The sequence below is a fragment of the Carlito syrichta genome, unplaced genomic scaffold, assembly GCF_000164805.1.
Source record: "Carlito syrichta isolate Samal-C Ts95f unplaced genomic scaffold, Tarsius_syrichta-2.0.1 Scaffold316266, whole genome shotgun sequence".
NCBI lineage: Eukaryota > Metazoa > Chordata > Mammalia > Primates > Tarsiidae > Carlito > Carlito syrichta.
The window spans coordinates 13,428-32,644 of NW_007260362.1; the positions used below are offsets into that span (position 1 = coordinate 13,428).

Here is a 19,217-nt window from a genome sequence, read left to right on the forward strand (position 1 = left end):
GCCACCGAGCCCAGCTCTCTTCATACATTTCAAATGCACCTTCCTTCCTCTGGGCTTCCACGTATTATTCACTCCCCTGAGCCAGAATATTTTCCCTGGGTCACCCACATCTGCCCAATTCATAGTTGTCCTTCAATGCTTAGTTCAAATACCACTTCTTTATGCAACTTTTCCTTGCCCTGCTCCTGGCGTTCCTCTCTCCAAAATACCTTTTAGCTTTTATAACATCCTACAAATCTCCGTCAGCCCTTATCTAAGCAGTAGTATTTGTGCAATGAGGTGTCTTGTCTTTTCAGCTACACTGTGAAGCCTACGAGAACATGGTTTGTGTGTCTTTACCTGACACTAGGTTTTGCATGATTTAGACATTCAATAAATACCTGTTGAATGAACAAATATACTAAATTAGGTTGACCAATATTTAGATTTCCTCAGGTAATCAAAGAAAACATTTAGCTAAGTCCTGGTTTGTATATTGTGTAAGGAAGAAACTGTATAGGCTACAAGACAATCTTGAGAAAGAAAAACTTCTCCAAAAGAAGTGATGATAAAATTTAAGAATGTTAGAACTGCATTCTATAAAGATAAATGGTAATTTTGTTTTTTACTTTTTTCTAATGTGGGGTGGGGAGCATGGAAGAAGGCAAATAAGAACAGCGAGTGGTATATTCGTTGTTTTACTGTTAATTTGACACATCTGAACCAAAGCATTCACAATACTTGATATACTTTGAAGAGAATCATATACTATAGTCTTAGACATAACCACAGAACAAGCAGAACAATTAAAACTACATAAGGCCTTAAAATATATCCACAGTGTGTATTATTTCAATATTCATTCATTTACAAATGAGACTACATACCATTAATATTATTTTTATTTTTCTTTCATCGTTTTATTCAGGCAAGGTTCATTCAAGGAAAGGCAACTTAGTTTTTTTGTGTGTGAGTTTTGTTTTTTGTTATATTGGTTAATATAAAAGCTACGAATTAATGTTTTCTTATTTCCTGTTCCCAGGAGTGAATCTAATTCTCAGATAATCCAAAACAATAGGCCCCATTCTTAAAAACAGCTAAGCTAAAGTGAAAAGGGATCAAATATAGCCAGTCTGTTTGTGGTCTTAAAGATCCAGTTTTTTATATAATGAAGATTCCTGCAATTCTAAGAGTAGTCAGAATTTAAAACATTGCATACAAAATCATCCTCGAAGCTCTAAATGTTTTTTAAATAACCAAAATGAAAATTTTAAGTTATTGTCTCACGTACCAAACTCATAAATCAAAACTAGTCAAAATTCAGTGCTATCGTAGCTTCGCATTTACAAGGTCAGTAATTGGTAAATTAACAGATGGCATAAAAATTAAGATTTACATCATTTTTAAGGATAAGTATATGACAATAAGAGGATACAGAAAATTCAATGTATTTTACAATAAACTAACCACTTAAACCCCTATCCCTGTACAACAGGGTGTAGGTTAACTCTAGTGAACTTGCATGTTTATTTTTTTACTTTTTTACAGTTTATTCTATCATGAGTACTTAAATTGCTATAGATATACAGGTTCCCCCCCCCAAAAGAATATTACATTTGTATAGCAGGATAGGATTTAGTACATTGAGATGTTTTAAAAATATTTATAAATTTGTTTCTAATATGCAAAAGCATTTGGCAATACTTTTACAGCATTTGATTTTATAGAATTAAAATTTCATACAGTACTTATTTTGGTGTTTAAAAATAATTCACAGAAAAAATATAAATTACACAGCCTGACTGCCTTATACTGTTATTTCCAGTTTCTAGTTCTGGTAATTAAAACCTTCATTAAGTCTGTTAACAAATCATTACCTGTACATTTATGAAGGCAACTGACATGATTTGCAAACAAACCTTCAGGTTTTATGTTATTTACCAAAGAGTGCAGTTCAGCAAGAAAAGAAAATCCAGTATGCAAATTTACAGAACATCTTACAAATTTACCAGTTCCTGTGACACAAACTGTTTCAACCTTTCGAGGTACTGCCCATAAAGTTCCACATCATTGTGACCTGCTCCTTCAACCCATAGAGGCTCCACGGGCCTTTGGCACCGCTCAAACAATGCGAGGCCATGTGAAAAGTCAATGACTTCATCATCAGTCCCATGAATTATTAATACTGGAGAGGTTATCTTAGAGATTTTGTCAATGCTGCAGGGAAAAAGGAAGGGGGGCAAATTCAATAAATTAATCATAGAAAGCGAGATGAAAAACAATATTTGTGCTGTATCAGCCAGCACAAACATCAGAATTGTATGAATCCATTCAGAAGTGATAAATGCCTCTTGAATTTCCAGTAAGATTCACAGTTGCCTTTTACATACCTCTTACCTTGAGATTATCTGAAAAAATTACTTTCATGAACTTCTTATCTGGTTGAATCACAATGTTACTGTCACCCTACTGTGCCATGCTACAATGTTGACTTTTAGCACAGAGACAAGGAAAAGGAGAAAACTAAGGAACATTTCAAGTAGGTGCTAATTTAAGTAGGTGCTAACTTCATCACTTTCTGCACTCATTACAGTCACCCACTAAAATCACAGCAAAATGTTTTATGTTTTTCTTATTTGAGGATATAAACACAAAAACAGAGAATATACTAAAATTTTGGAGATAGAAAACATCAATGTGAGAACTGAAAACACAGAAGAAAACACAATGTCAAACAGATGAAAGGTGAAGTAATGAACCAACCGGATCTGTAACAGAAGATACCCCTGAATGCGAAGGCGTTCCCATGGGGATGAAGGTGAATGATTAAAACACACAGGATCAGGCCAGGAGCTGGGGCTCACGCCTATAATCCCAGCACTTTGGGAGACTGAGGTGAGAGGACTGCCTAAGCCCATGGGTTCCAGACCAACCTGGGCAACTCAGTGAGAGCTCATCTCTACAGTATATCAAAAATTAGCCGGGTGTGATGGCTCATGCCTGTAGTTCCAGCTACTTGGAAGGCTGAGGCAGAAGGATCACCTGAGTCCAACACATCAAGGCTGCGGTGGCCATGAGCATGTCACTGCATTCCAGCCTGGGCAACAAAATGAGACTCCAACTCAAAAAACGATACAGGATTTGTTCAAAGTATGTTTAAGAAATAGCCTCCTCTTACCCATGTCCTTTTGCCTCTATGCAGCTAGGTAACTTGCCCTCCCTCGAGACTGAAGAGGCTGTGGGCTGGGATACTGTCAGTGTTAAGGCAGCAATATCGCAGAGACCAAGGAAACATACACACACTGGGTTCATAGCAATAAACTCATTTTCTGTATTTGACTCTCAGAATGCTGGCAGTCAGGCCTTCATTCTTCAACAGGGAGTTTTAGAGTCTTCTGTAGAGCTATCAGATCAGGTCTTTAGTCCCTCACTCATACATATGAAGAGACAACCACAGATTGTCAGACATCAGAGGAGAACAATTCAAATAAGGTAAGGATCAAAGATTTTTTAAAAGACGGTATTTTCTTTTTCTTTGAGTTGGAGTCTCACACTGTCACCCAGCCTCGACCTGCTGGGCTCCAGCAATCCTTCCACCTCAACCTTCCAAGTAGCTGGAACTACAGGTGCGCGTTACCACGCCTGGTTAATTTTTTGATTTATTGTAGAGATGAGGTCTTGCCAAGTTGCCCAGGCGGGTCTCGAACCCACGAACTCAGGCAATCCACTCACAGCCTCCCAAAGCGCTGGGATTACAGGCTGAGCCACCGAGCCCAGCTGATAGTATTTTTTTAAATAGAAAAAAACAATTTCAGATGTACAGGAAAGCTGCTAAAATAGATTTGCCATATACTCTTCCCCCAGTCTCCCCTAGGATCAAAGCATTTTTAAAAACGCTACTTGAAGGAGACAGAAATTACAGGGAAGAAACCTTACAAGCACATAACAACTCTTTTTAAGAATCCCTAAAGAGATAATATACGACGGGTGTAGTGGCTCAAGCCTGTAATCCCAGCACTTTGGGAAGCGGAGGCGAGAGGATTACCTGAGCTCAGGGGTTCTAGACCAGCCTGAGCAACATGCCAAGATCCTGTCTCTACAGTAAATCAAAAAATTAGCTGGGTGTGGTGACACATGCCTGTGGTTTCAGCTACTTGGAAAGCAGAAGTGGAAGGATCGTCTGAGCCTAGCAGGTCAAGGCTGCAATAGCTGGGAGCATGCCACTGCGCTTCAGCCTGGGCAACAGAGTGAGACACTGACTCCAAAAAAGAAGAAAAAAGAGGTAATAATGATAACCATAAAATGAGAATGGAATCTTGAATAGGAGAAAAAGTGCTGCATGTGGTGGCTCACACCTGTAATCCCAGCACTTTGATAAGCAGAGGCGAGAGACTTGTCTGAGTCCGCGGGTTCAAGGCCAGCCTGGATAACATAGTGAACACAGTGAGAACTCATGTTAATAAATCAAGAAAAATTAGCCGGGTGTGGTGGCACATGCCTATAGTTCTAGCGACTTGGAAGGCTGAGGCGGAAGAATTGCCTGAGCCCAGCAGGTCGAGGCTGCAGTAGCCATGAGTGTGCTACTGCACTCCAGCCTGGGTGACAGAGTAGGACTACAACTCAAAAATAAAAAGAATGAAAGAAAGAAAAGGAGAGAAAAAAAAAAAAATCAATGAAACAATTCAAATTGCACTTGGTAAGAAAAATACTTGGGTGTATTATCTGCTTTCAGAAGGACATTCAAGTAGAGGAATTAAAACTTACTATGTAAAAAAAAGAAATATATGATTTTTTTTTTCTGGATAGTTTGCTAGTGTTGCTCTCTGTTGGTACACCAGAAATAAGAGGGAGACAGATATATTAAGTTGGCAACAGGATTACCTCAAGTAATCCCTCTACCATTTCTAACATCCAGCTAGACAGAAGTAACATATAATGCATACACCTACCGTGATCTGAAAACAAACATAAACCCAAAACAAAATAAAAACCCAAATCATCCCCATAGCTTGTCCTAGTGATAAGATCACATCCTCCCATAAGCTTCCCTACTCAAGTGACCCCTTACTGGCTAATGATGAAAAAAATTGAAATGACCCTTTACTGTTTTTTATAAAGGACAAAGTGATGACTTGGTCTCTGGTCCATCTGTCATTCACACAAAAAAAAATCCTTTGTATTGCTGCCAGTTGGGGAAAAGAAAGAAGACTGAAGTTTGCCAGCTTCTTCCTTCTTACCTTCTCTTTGAGAAAAATAGGCCATCAATTTCTTTCCAACTTTGAAAAGGAGCAGGTGGAAATTACCTCCTGTCCTGAGAAGCATTAAGAAGTAGTTTCCCTTCTTTCAAAACCATCTTATACTTTATACTTGCAGACTTTGTCACAACAATACTTATACTAGTTAATTTAAGACTCAACATTTTTGCAATTCACTTCTTTTGGAAACTAGATATGATTCGCTTATCTTTCCCTCTATCTGTTCCTCTCCTCTAGTATTACATGTCTCATTGAATGCAACCACCAAACATTAGCAGCTCAAGGCAGAAACTTGGGAGTCACATACAGGTTTTTCTCTTTAAGCAGCTCACATCTAGTCTGACACTCAGTTTGGCCATTTTTACCACCCTTCTGACCGGTCATCCGCCAGCACCCTCAACACAAATTAACTTTTCAAAATTTCTGTGTGCTGATATATGTAAAATAAAGGCTCATGGCTGAATGAATTGTGTCATCAATACTTCCCCCCCGCCCTAGTTATTCTATGCCACATCTTTGGCTGTCATGAATACTTTAAATCATGGAGAAAAAACTTCGAGCTTCTGGGAACTGAACAGTTTTGAATATTGCTACTTACTTTGGAAATGCATCAAAACAGTAGGTCTTCTTGGTATCAGGAAAAGCAACACGCATTCCCGAGGTCAGAGGAGAATGAAGAATAACAGCAGCACTCTCATACCGAGCAGCAAGATCCACAGATGGTACTGTCCCTATACTCTGGCCATATATAATCACATTTTCAGGGCGAATGCCATATCTACAAGTTCAGAAGTTAAAAAAAAAAGTTGAACTGGTATGAAATGTTCCATCATTCCTAACAATTTGATCTCAGAATAACAGAATGAGACAACATCAACTCACTATTTTTTAAAATTTCAGTTTCTTAGTAATAAAATAAAAACCATCATTTTTAACGTTTCAACAAAATCTATATTCGCAGTTTATTTCATGTGCTTCAATTTCATCTTTTGGGAGATGTTTTAAAATTTTAGTTTTAAAAAATGAATGTATTAAATCATATATTATGCTATAGTAATTCAACCGGGCATACTGCTGACTAAATTTGGAACATTTCACTAATATTTTGATGACCTGATGTTGAATAGATGTATTACGTTTATTTTCCATTCAGTGTAACAAAAGTTCCTTATTTCTCTAGACATCAAGCATGGTTCATTTTAATTTCTGTAACTGGACATACTAATGAACTATTACATATAACTAATGTATGCAATTAATAAAATACATGTACAGCTTTAGTAAAGAGCAAATTATTATTTCTCCTGAAATTTACTTTAGCTTAATTGTAGAAACTGACTAATGACCAACCAAAATAATAAGAATACCAAATACCATATGGCTTTGTTATTTATGCACAGAATTCATGCTAAAATCTCAAGTACTGTTTCACCCCTGTTAAAATAACTGCAAATTTTGAGCTAGACACGGTGGCTCATGCCTGTAATCCCAGCACTTTGGGAGGTGGAGGCAAGAGGATTACCTGAGCCCACTGGTTCGAGGCCTGCCTGGGTTCGAGCCCAGTGGTTTGAGACCTCGTCTCTACAATAAATCAAAAAATTAGCCCAGGCCTGGTAGTGCATGCTTGTAGTTTCAGCTACTTGGAAGGCTGAAGTGGAAGGGATCACCTCAACCCAGTAGGTCGAGGTTGCAGTGGCCGTGAGTGTACCACTGCACGCCAGCCTGGGAGACAGAGTGAGACTCCAACTAAAATAAAAAAACAAAACAACAAAAAAGACTGCAAATTTAAATATGTGAGCTCACTGACTCAATAAAAATATGCCAGGCCACTTAGAAGGCAGACAGCAGTCACTTTGACAGTTAAGAGTCATTTATACAACAGCTACTCATCTGTTTGAAAGGCAAGAGAGCTTTGAGAATCTGGACATTTACCAGGAAAGAGCAAGGCAAGCTATCCATGAGTTCAAGACAATTTCTTCTACACAGGTAGTGACACACCTCCCCACAGTTTCTCCCAATCTATCCTGTACAAGCATTTGGATCTGATACAGAAGTGGGGCTCCCTCTCCTCCAGACTGACTCTAAATGTTATTTAAACTCAAAAAAGCTTTTTTCTTCACAACAGATCTAGTTGTATATTTCAAAGGAAAGCAGAAATTAGGAGAATGAACATTTGCAGCATAACAGCTCTTGAGACTGAACTGTTGCTGCCAGTTGAATAGCAGTATTGTTGGTGGCGATTATAAAATCTGGGCTAAGCTGGCAATGACAAAACTCTGATAGAGTAGCAGGGGTAGCTGCCAATTAAGCATCAGAGAACTCATAAGAGTAACAATTTCATGCCTGGGCAGCGAGACCTCATCTTAAATCAAAAAATCAGCTGGGAGTGGTAGCGCGCGCCTGTAATTCCGGCTACTTGGAAGGCTGAGGTGGAAGGATCGCCAGAGCCCAGCAGGTCGAGGCTGCGGTGGCCGGGAGCGGCCACTGCATTCCAGTCTGGGCGACAGAGTGAGACTCCAACTCAAAAAAAAAAAAAAAAAAAAAAGAAAAACAATTTCATAATACTGTAAGTTAGAAAGGACTTTACAGACCATTTAGTCTAGTCCAGTTGTGTAACGAGCAGATGTTCAAAGTCACAGTGACAGAACTATGATTATAATAACCCAGGTATACTGACTCCCAGTCCAGTATTTTTTTTTTTCCCATAATAGCACAGAGATAAGGAGCACAAGGCCTATGAGGAAAAGTTGCATACTAAATAAATGCAGGTCCTTAATTTCTTTTGGTCCACTTTAAGGTCAGAAACTGGAGTTATTAGGGATATCCAATTTTCCTCAAAAGAACATCATTCAAATAATAATTCTTCAAGTTCATGATTTATTTTCCTTTTCCTGGTAACCTAACTCTTAACTTTTGTTAGGTAAAGAAAACAAAATGCATGCATCCTAATTATACTCATTTCCTAAGACAGAATTCTAGCAATGGAAAAGATCCAGTCATTTAACTTAACTTCTTCATTAACTGGAGAAAGGAACAGTAGCTCAGAGAAGTTCAATAAATTTCTGAAACTATCTAAACGAACTCTTCTAAGTGTAATTAGGGTTCAACATAAAAGAAAACACAAGTCTAAAATTCTAAAATATATGTGCTAAAATAGTAGGTGGGATTAGGAACCTGCCCTTATTCCTTATTAATACTGAACATCAAATATGTTGAACAAAGATTAATTAATCAAAACTAAAAATCATTTTTGAAAGTTTCCTTCAAGATGGGCATGATGACTCATGTGTTTAATCTCAGCACTTGGAAGGCTGAGGTGGGAGAACTGCTTAAGGCCAGGAGTTTGAGATCGGCCTGGGCAGCAAAGCGAGAATCAGGCTCTATAAAAAATAGAAATAAGTGAGTAAATTTTAAAAAGTTCTTCATATCTGATAAGATAAAAAAATGAAGGCTACACATTTTAACTTAGCTCCCTTTAAAAGTATATTATTCCACAGAAGTTATACTTTTTTTTTCTTTTTTTGAGCTGGAGTCTCCCTCTCTCGCCCAGGCTGGAGTGCATGCTCCTGGCCACTGCAGTCTCAACTTGTTGGGCTCAGGAGTGATACTTCCACCTCAGCCTTCCAAGTAGCCAGAACTACAGGCACATGCTACCAGATGTCCAGCTAATTTTTTGGTTTATTGTAGAGATGAGGTATCACCATGTTGTCCTGGCTGGTCTTGAACTCGCAGGCTCAGGCAATCCTTTCACCTAGGCCTCCCAAAATGCTGGGATTATAGGCATGAGCCACCACACTCAGCCAGAAGTTATACATTTTTTTTTTTGAGTTGCAGTCTCACTCGTCTCCCAGACTGGAGTGCAGTAGCCACTCCCGGCACCGCAGCCTAGACCTGCTGGGCTCCGGCGATCCTTCCCCCTCAGTCTTCCAAGTAGCAGGAACTAGAGGTTCGTGCTACCACACCCGGCTAATTTTTTGATTTATTGTGGAGATGAGGTCTCACCAAGTTGCCCAGGCGGGTCTCGAACCCACGAGCTCAGGCAATCCACTCATCTTAGCCTCCCAAGGCGCAGGATGATTACAGGCTGAGCCACCGAGTCCGGCCAGAAGTTATACTTTAAGTGTGAACTTTATGGTATGTAAATCATATTTCTTTTCTTTTCTTTTCTTTTTTTTGAGTTGGAGTCTCACTCAGTCGCCCAGACTGGAGTTCTGTGGACGCTCCCGGCCATCGCAGCCTCGACCTGCTGGGCTCCAGCGATCCTTCCACCTCAGCCTTCCGAGTAGCCGGAATTACAGGCACGCTCTACCATGCCCGGCTGATTTTTTGATTTATTGTAGAGATGAGGTCTCGCTGCCCAGGCGGGTCTCGAACCTGTGGGCTCAGGCAATCTACTCACCTCAGCCTCCCAAAGGCGCGGGATTACAGGCTGAGCCACCGAGCCCGGCTGTAAATCATATTTCAATAAAGCTATTATTTTCAAAGAATTATAATTCTTTCTGGAGTTGCTATACCTCATTCAACTGACTGCCTCTGTAAAGTAAGTACTCATTTTATGTTTGTTTTAAGGTCTAATAAACCGGAAAAAGATTTTGATTTAAAGCAGTTCTTACATTTATAAACTAAACAAAAATTACCCCCCCCCACCCCGTGAACTCTTTACCTGCTACTTGGTTTACACTTGCAACTTATGCTTTTATATAATTTCTTCTTCTTCTTTTTTGGAGTTGGAGTCTCACTCTATCACCCAGACTGGAGTGCAGTGGCTGCTCCCAGCCACCGCAGCCTCGACCTGCTGGGCTCCGGCGATCCTTCCAGCTCAGCCTTCCCAGTAGCCGGAGCTACAAGCGCGCGCTACCATGCCCAACTAATTTTTTTTGATTTATTGTAGAAATGAGGTCTCGCCAAGTTGCCCAGGTAGGTCTCAAACCCGCAGGCTCAGGCAATCCACTTGCCTCAGCCTCCCAAAGCACGGGATTACAGGTTGAGTCACCGAGCCCGGCTGCTTTTATATAATTTCCACTGATTTAAGAATCTATGAAAAATTTGATAAGAGCCCAACTTTATCATATATCTGGGAAGAAATAGTTTTTTTGTTTGTTTGTTGAGTTGGAATCTCACTCTGTCGCTCAGGCTGAAATGCGGTGCAATGCTCATGGCCACTGCAGCCTCGACCTGCTGTGCTCAGGCGACCCTTCCGCCTCAGCCTTCCAAGTAGCTAGAACAACAGGCGCACAACCACAACATCCAGCTAATTTTTAATCTTATTTTTTTTGAGTTGGAGTCACACTCCGTTGCCCAGGCTGGAGAGTAGTGAGTGGTACACTGACGGCCACCCCAGCATCCACCTGCTGGGCTCCGACGATCCTTCCACCTCAGCCTTCCAAATAGCTGGAACTACAGGCCTGCGAAACCATGCCCAGCTAATCTTTTTTTGAGTTCAAGTTTCACTGTGCTGCCCAGACTAGAGTGCAGTGGCATGCTCATGGTCACTGCAGCCTCGACGTGCGGGGCTCAGGCAACCCGTCCGTCTGTCTTCTAGGTAGTTGAAACTATGGACGCATGACACCACGCCTGGCTATTTTTTGTGATTTATTGTATAGATGAGGTCTCCTTAAGTTGCCTGGGCTGGTCTCAAACCTGCAGGCTCAGGCAATTCACTCACCTTGGCCTCCCAAAGTCTTGGGATTATAGCTTTTTTCTTTTTCTTTTTTTTTTTAATGTAGAGATGAAGTTTTGCCAAGGTGCTGGGATTATAGGCATGATCCACTGCTCTGGGCCAGGAAAAGTAGTTGTAAAGATATTTTTTCTTTTTCTTTTGAGTTGGAGTTTCACTCTGTCACCCAGGCTGGAGAGCAGTAGCACATTCTCGGCCACCACAGTCTCAACCTGCTGGGCTCAGGCGATCCTTCCACCTCAGTCTTCCAAGTAAATGGAACTACAGGCACACGCCACGCGGCCCGGCTAATTTTTTGATTTATTGTAGAGATGAGGTCTTGTGAAGTTGCCCAGGCTGGTCTTGAACCTTTGGGCTCAGGCAATCCTCTTACCTCAGTCTCCCAAAGTGCTGGGATTATAGGCGTGAGGCCCGGCCTTGTAAAGATATTTTTTAAAAAACAACTTCTTCTATTATTAAAATTGAGGAGGAGCTCCCTGACTAACTGAAGTCATTAATATTTAAACATTAAATTAAAAAGACTGAGTATTCTTAGCCAGGCTCAGTGGCTCAGCCTGTAATCCCGTGCCTTTGGGAGGCTGAGGTGACTGAATTGCCTGAGCCCACAGGCTCGAGACCCGCCTCGGCAACTTGGTGAGACCTCATCTCTACAATAAATCAAAATGAGTCGGGCGTGGTAGCACATGCCTGTAGTTCCAGCTACTTGGAAGGCTGAGGTGGAAGGATCGCCAGAGCCCAGCAGGTCGAGGCTGCGGTGACCAGGAGCGGCCACTGCACTCCAGTCTGGGCAACAGAGTGAGACTCCAACTCAAAAACAAAAAACAAAAAAAGACTGAGTTTTCTTTATGTGCTCTAGTTTATCAACATACAAAATGAAGAATAACTCATACTAAAATATCTATTTCTTGTACACCAAACTGATTGATAAGAAAATACAGTGAAGTCTTCCAAATTGTGATTATTTGTCCAGAAAAATGTTTAAGTATCTTTGTGACCAGAGAGGATTAATGTGATTCCTAATTTCCCAAAATGTATTTTGTTATAATCTAACAGTAACTGGTATAGTAAGAGACTTTTCATAAACAATTTGTCATAACATTACTTTTTTTTTTTAACTTGAGATCATCTCAAGTAAAAAAAATCTTAGGAATCCAGAACATAATGAATCATTTTACATAATGAATACTTTCGAAATAGTTTCAGTTGGGCACGATGGCTCATGTCTGTATGCAATCCCAGAAATTTGTGAGGCAGAGGCGAGAGGATTGCCTGAGCCAAGGGGTTCGAGACCAGCCTGGGAAACTTGGGGAGACCTCATCTCTACAATAAATAAAAAAATTAGCCAGGTGTGGTGGCACATGCCTGTAGTTCCAGCAACTTGGAAGGCTGAGGCGGAAGAATTGCCTGAGCCCAGCTGATAGAGATTGTGGTGATTTGACATCATGCCACTGGCACACTCCAGCCTGGGCGATAGAGGATGACTGACCAGGGAAAAAAACAGTTCCAATAAGGTATCATTAAGTTTTACCTTCCAAGAGATAATTATATAAAATATTGCAAATCCTAGCTTAGGATTTTAATAGAAAACAATCCAGCCTCTTACACTGTTAATAATAGCTCGTGAATGATTACCTAAATCACTGTTTTCTCTCATTCCCTTGAAATGCTGCAACTCTAATTAAACATTTTTATATCACACTCCAGTAAAGAAGTTTATAAAATGAAATATTTGCCACTGGAATTAAATTTTTTTTAAAAATCATACAAATATACATATTTATTAATATAGACAAGCGTACTTCCTGCTATTGTGTGCAATGTAAAACTGCAGTCTAAAAGTTTAACTATTCATAGATATACAAATATAATTTCTATGTAGCCGTTTAACATATATGTAGCAAAAGGTTTTTATTGTATTCTCATGCAGAATAACTTTAGTTAACCATGGTAAATACAAAAAGCAATTTCCAATCCAATTTACCTTGTTCTAAGAGCAAGCCATGCAGCTTCAATGTCTGCATAGAGGTTCTTCTCTGTTGGTTTTCCAGAACTTGCACCATATCCAGAATAATCATAAGAGAATATATTACAATTAATCCGTGATCCTAGTCCTATGTAAAAGCTGCTCATCTGACCAAGATCAACAGCGTTTCCATGTGAGAAGAGTAAAGTGTATTTGGCATTGGGTGAACAACGCACAAACATACAGGCAATTCTGTTGCCTTTACTGGTTCTAGTCATGAAACACTCAATCGCATCTTTTTCTCTGGAAGAGTACTGCCAGTCTGCTCGTTCTGATAGATGCAAAGTCCAACGGCTTCCACTTTCATCACACATCAGTGTGTAGGTTGGATCAGGTGGCAAAAAAGCTAATTTTGAAGCAATTTTCCCTGGACAAGGTGGACAGCAGAAGAGGCAACATAGCTCACTAAATGAAAGATTATTCATGTTCTGAAAAAGAAAAGGACATAGCAAAATTTTAACAGTTGAATGTGGAGTCTGCATCATCATACAACAGAAGACAAAAAGAGATGGGTAAATTTTATTGGAGGTCAATGACTACTACTACTATTTTAAGTATCCTTTCAGATTTTTGGGTATCTTTCTAGAAATACTTTAAAAATTGTGGGGTGAGGCAAATATTCCAGACCAGTTGACAGACTGAAATGCTATGACAGGTTTCAAATAGTAGTGATTATTACCACATTCAACAAAATGTGAAAAATAATAGAGGTAATATTTGCTATTTCTCCACAAATAATATTGAAGGTATAAAACTTTTTTATAGTAGTTTGTAATTTCTATGTAACTCAGTGAAAATTCTTAGAATCCCATGTTGAAACTAGGGTATAACACGATAAAGTAAATAAATAATAGCATTTATGATGCATTTATTTACCTAGCATTGTGCTAAATATATGTTACTTTGTTCAATCCTCAAAACAACCCTATAAATTGGTTTGAGAAAAGAAACTTTTTGCAAAGGTGAGGCAGTGGTAGAGCCAGCATTTGACACCAGGCTCAGTCATTATGCTACATCACTGGGCTACACTGCGCCTCATGAGTTCAGAACACTATTTGTCTCAGAAGCTTATCATCTTAGTCACAGTGTCAGAGACCCAAATAATCTATAAAATATAAAATCATATGTATGTATGCATGTATATTTATGTAATTATTGTCCAAACCCAAAGGGCCATAATATAAAGTTTATTATGAAAAAAGGGTAAATTCCACTGAAGGTAAAATCTTTTTTTGTTGTTTTTTTGAGTAGGACGCTCATGGCCACTGCAGCCTTGAGTCGGTGAACTCAGGTGATCCTTCTGTCTTAGCCTTTCTAGTAGCTGGAACTAGAGGCATGTGCCACCATGCCCGACTAATTTTTTTATTTATTGTGGAGACAAGGTCTTGCCAAGTTGCCCAGGCTGGTCTCGAACCCCTGAGCTCAGACAATCCTCTCGCCTCCACCTCCCAAAGTGCTGAGATTTCAGGCATAAGCCACTGCATCTGGGTAGGGTAAGATTTTCTAAATGTATAGATAAAAAAAACAAGGTTTAGATTTAGTCAGAGGGCAAGGGTAGAACTGAAACTCTACCACTTATTTGCTGTGTGTCCTCAGCCAAATTACCTCCTTGATCATTTCCTTCATAAGTAAAGAAGGTCAATACCTACACTGACATAAGTGGTTGTGGAGATCAAATACAATTGTGTGGTGAAAGCATATCATACAGTGATGGTCATCTAGTTGGCAAACTCAAGAATGGCCTACTTTTTCTTATGTCTTTTTCATTAATATTTTACTAACTCAGAGATAAAAATAAAGTAATACTTGTTTGCTCCCTGAAGTGTGCTGAGAATGATTCTAAGGGCATGCACAGGGCTTAGCCGGCAAAGGTATTCAATAAATTAGTGATGTCTACTATAAAATCTGGCTGCAAATTTATTATCCTTGGCAGGAGGATAAAGAACCCAATGAAGAAAAGAAAAGGAATGGGAGTTCAAGTGTCTGTTCCAGAAGAGATGACCTGGAGAAAGAAGATAAAGTGGAAGGTACAATACATCAATTCTGTCTGTTTAATACTCTGCCTGTGGTTATTTCTCAACCCCAATGACCTCACATGCCATTGACTGCTGACCCACAATAGCCATTGAAAGCTTGATTAATAAGTAAATTGTATAAATCTAGGCTATGTTTCCATAATTTACCTCTTCACTAGATAATCTTTTTATACACTGTAATAAGCTAGTTTTGAAAAAAGATTGGTTGGCTAAACATATATGATGTTGTAATTGCTTTTGGGCATGAACACCAAAGGAAAGAAGCATAAAGGAGAAAAGCTGCAATGCCAGGGTTTAATTAAATGAAAAGGCAACCTTGTTTAACGTGTTCTTATACAACTCTTCCTCAGTCTTTCAAGTAGCTGGAACTACAGGTGTGTGCCTAGCTAATTTATTGCAGAGATTATGAGGTCTCGACAAGTTGCCTAGGCTGGGCTTGAACCTGTGAGCTCTGGCAATCCTCTCAACCTTGGCCTCCCAAAGTGCTAGGATTATAGGCGTGAGCCACTGCGCCCGGCCACTAGTTATTTCTTGACAAGGAAATCTTGGAAGAGACAAGGCAGTAAACAATGCTACAGAAAAAATTATAAGACACTTGGAAGTCACAAAAACCATGTAAGAGACAACAGATTGAAGAACCTATAGCAGAAAAAATTTGTGTATCAGACAAAACAATAAATTAATATGTTACAGTAAAATCTTAAAAAAGCTACAAGAAATAGAACTGATAACAGTTAAAGAATACATTAGTGAGCTGAATGATCCAGTTGATGATTGCATAAATATGGACTTTTTTTGGAGAGGAGGGGATGAAGAGAGAGAAGATTAGTAGATAATGAGAAGTAGAAATATCAATACCCATACTATAGTAGAATCACAAGAAAATTGGAGGAGAAAATAAAGATTATATAAGCGCTTTTTAGAGTTAAAGAAAAAAAATTTCTTATCCAAGTAGCTCAAAGAGAGCTGGGCATAGTGGCTCACGTCTGTAACACCAGCGCTTTGGAAGGTTGAGGTGGGAGGATCCCTTGAGCCCAGGAGTTAGAGACCAGCCTCGGCAACATAGCGAGATCTCATAACTACAAAAAATTAACTAGGTGAAGTGAACACTTACAGTCCCAATTATTGGGAGGCTGAGCTGGAAGATCACCTGAGCCCAGGAGGTCGAGGCTATAGAGATTGTGCCATTGCACTCCAGCCTTGGTGACAGAGTGAGACCCCGACTTTAAAAAAAAAAGAAAGAAAATTACAGATGAACAAGAATCAGATAAACATAGGATTTTTCAGTAGCAACACCAGAAACCAAAAGACATTGGGGGAATAATTTTAAAGTAAGGAAAAGCCGGGCTCGGTGGCTCAGCCTGTAATCCCGAGCCTTCGGGAGGCTGAGGTGAGTGGATTGCCTGAATCCGCGGGTTCGAGACCCGCCTGGGCAGCGAGACCTCATCTCTACAATAAATAAAAAATCAGCCGGGCATGGTAGCATGCGCCTGTAATTTCAGCTACTCAGAAGGCTGAGGTGGAAGGATCGCTGGAGCCCAGCAGGTCGAGGATGCGGTGGCCGGGAGCGGCCACTGCACTCCAGTCTTGGCGACAGAGTGAGACTCCAACTCAAAAAAATAAAATAAAAAATAAAAAATAAAGTAAGGAAAAAACGAAACTTTGAATCTAGATAATTTTACATGAAGCTAAAAACCACTTTAGCACGAGGATCAAGATATCTGCAGGCTTAACCCAAACCAAGCACCTCTTTGAAAAACTCCAGCAATAAAGTTGAGATACATCCACAGAATTCTATGAGCTATCTGAGATATGGGAAACAAAGAATTGTCAATATAATGTTTCTTTATGCAAGTAAGCAGCGTGGGAATAAGTGGAGTGTAACAAAGTATATCCCTAACAATTCAGAATCAAAATTTGAGAATAATATGAAGAGGACTGGAGGAAGAGTTAGGGACTATTTAAGAGGTAAAAATGTGCTGGGGCACCTGACTTGTTCAGAGTAATATTGATACTGATAAGCTTAAGACATGGAAGGAAAATCACTTTTAATAAGCCAGTTATAAGATTATAGTGTGTAGGTCACATCTAAAGTATTTATGATTGCTTGTTGGAATTCCTGATATTGAGCTTGCTTCTATTTAGGAAATGATGATGCATTTGCAAAACAATAAACACTATGGCCACACATAAGGAAACAGTCAAAATTATTAATTATAAATGTCTAGCTTTTCAATATTTATCAGAGTCCAACTTAAGGAGAGGGTAAGCACAAACAAGAAACATTAAAGGCAAATATCAACAAAATAGAGAATTAAAAGCAATGAAGAAATAAAAGCTGACGGTTAGAAAAGGCTTCCACCACTACTAATAGCAAATAGCAGTAACTAAACACTTATTAAATGCCAGAAACTGTTTGAAACACTTCATACATTAACTTATTTAATGTTTCAACAACCATCTGACACAGGGACTATCATTACACCTGTTTTGCAACTGAAGAAACAGAGGTACAAAGTAGTTATGTAACGTGCCTAATATAACACAGCTGGTAAGAGGTAGCACTGATACAAGGCAGAACGATTCTGTAGCCTAAACTCTTAACCACTGTTGTGTGAAGAGTACTCAGACAAGATGGATCACAAGAGATAAGCAAATTCACAAATACTGAACTAAATGAAAAAGGAGCATGAGCTACAAAGATTTTAAAAACAAAAGAATAATGAGTCAAATTAAATAACCTTAATAAAATGCATACATTTCTTAAATTTCTTGAGTAATAAAAAGGCTAGAATATGCAAATAACCACAAAACCTTGAAATGAAAATCAAAGACGACCTTCACCTAAAACACTCTTTTATTTTTGAGGGGGAGTTTCATTTGTCCCCCCAAGCTGGAATGCAGTGGTTCTATCTCAACTCACATCCTCACCTCCTAGGCTCTGGCAATTCTTTTGCTTCAGCCTTTCCAGTAGCTGTACTATAGGCACACGCCACATACATCTGGTTAACATTTTTTAGAGAAGATGTCTCCCTATGTTGCCTTGGCTGGTCTTGAACTCCTGGGCTCAAGCAGGCCTCCTACCTCGACTTCCCAAAGTGCTGGATTACAGGAGTGAATCACTGTGCCTAGTCAACTTTCAAAGAATAGTGAAATTATTCCAGAAAAAAAGAATGCTGTCCAACAATCACTTTCTGAAGCTATTTTAAGCTTTATCCTAAAACTTAGCTTGTTAAGAAAAACTAAGTACATTTCACACTCTCTTTATAAAAAGACCTGTAAAAATTAGAAATAAAGCTGGGTACAATAGCTCATGCCTGTAATACCAGCACTTTGGGAAGCGGAGGTGAAAGGGTTGCCTGAGCTCCGGGGTTTGAGACCATTCTGGTTAACACGGTGAGTCCTTGTCTCTACAAAAAAAACCAAAAACAAAACAGCTGGGCATGGTGGCAGGCACCTGTGATTCTAGCTACTTGAAAGATTGAAGCAGAAGGATCACCGGCGTCCAGAAGGTTGAGGCTATAGTGGCTGTAAACATGCCACTGCACTCCAGCCTGGGCAACAAATCGAGACTCCAATTAACTCATCACAGGAAAAAAAGCATGACCAGCACTGCTGTTACTCAAATCACTCAGTGTGTTATAAAGCACAGACTAGGACAATCTTTGAGGGAGGGGGTATCTTGTTCTTGAAATAAACACACAAAATGAAAGGTCACCTCAATGTTAAACAGATGGCCCATTGTGAAAATAAAATCTTTCTCTTTTGGCAGGAAGTCTTAAGATTTCTTCACTTATAGCAGGAGGAATTTCCTAAAATTGTATGATATAGTAATTTAGGAACCTGGTAACTTTTTCCTCCTCAATAACAAAGAAGAAAGATGAACACCTGAGTTATTTCTCAGCAAAACAGGAAGACTAACATTAAAAAATGTCACTAAAAAAAAATTGTCCCTAAAGAGAATGACCTACTGTATCTCCTTCCTCTCTCTCTCTCTTTTTTTTTTTTGAGTAGGAGTCTCATTCTGTCGCTCAGGCTGGAGTGCATGGCATGTTCATTGCCACCGCAGCCTTGACCTGCTGGGCTCAGGCGATCCTTTCACCTCAGTATTCCAAGTAGCTGGAACGACAGGTGTATGCCACCACAAATGGCTAATTCTTTTTGACTTATTGTAGAAACAAGTTCTCACCAAGTTGCCCAGGCTGGTCTCAAACCCCAGGATTCAGGCAATCCTCTTCGTTCTGCCT

The 19,217-nt window shown here is 39.6% G+C and overlaps 1 protein-coding gene across 1 annotated transcript; it reads right to left on the bottom strand.

Moving 5' to 3' along the window:
- Positions 1–659: 659 nt before the first annotated feature.
- ABHD17B (abhydrolase domain containing 17B) lies at positions 660–13,366 on the bottom strand. The gene is made up of 3 exons (XM_008074003.1): positions 12,893–13,366; positions 5,833–6,012; positions 660–2,196 (listed from the first exon to the last, which is right to left on the bottom strand). The coding sequence occupies exons 1-3, from the start codon at positions 13,357–13,359 to the stop codon at positions 1,977–1,979; spliced, it is 867 nt and encodes a 288-aa protein (XP_008072194.1). The 5' UTR covers positions 13,360–13,366; the 3' UTR covers positions 660–1,976.
- Between the last annotated feature and the right edge of the window lie 5,851 nt (positions 13,367–19,217).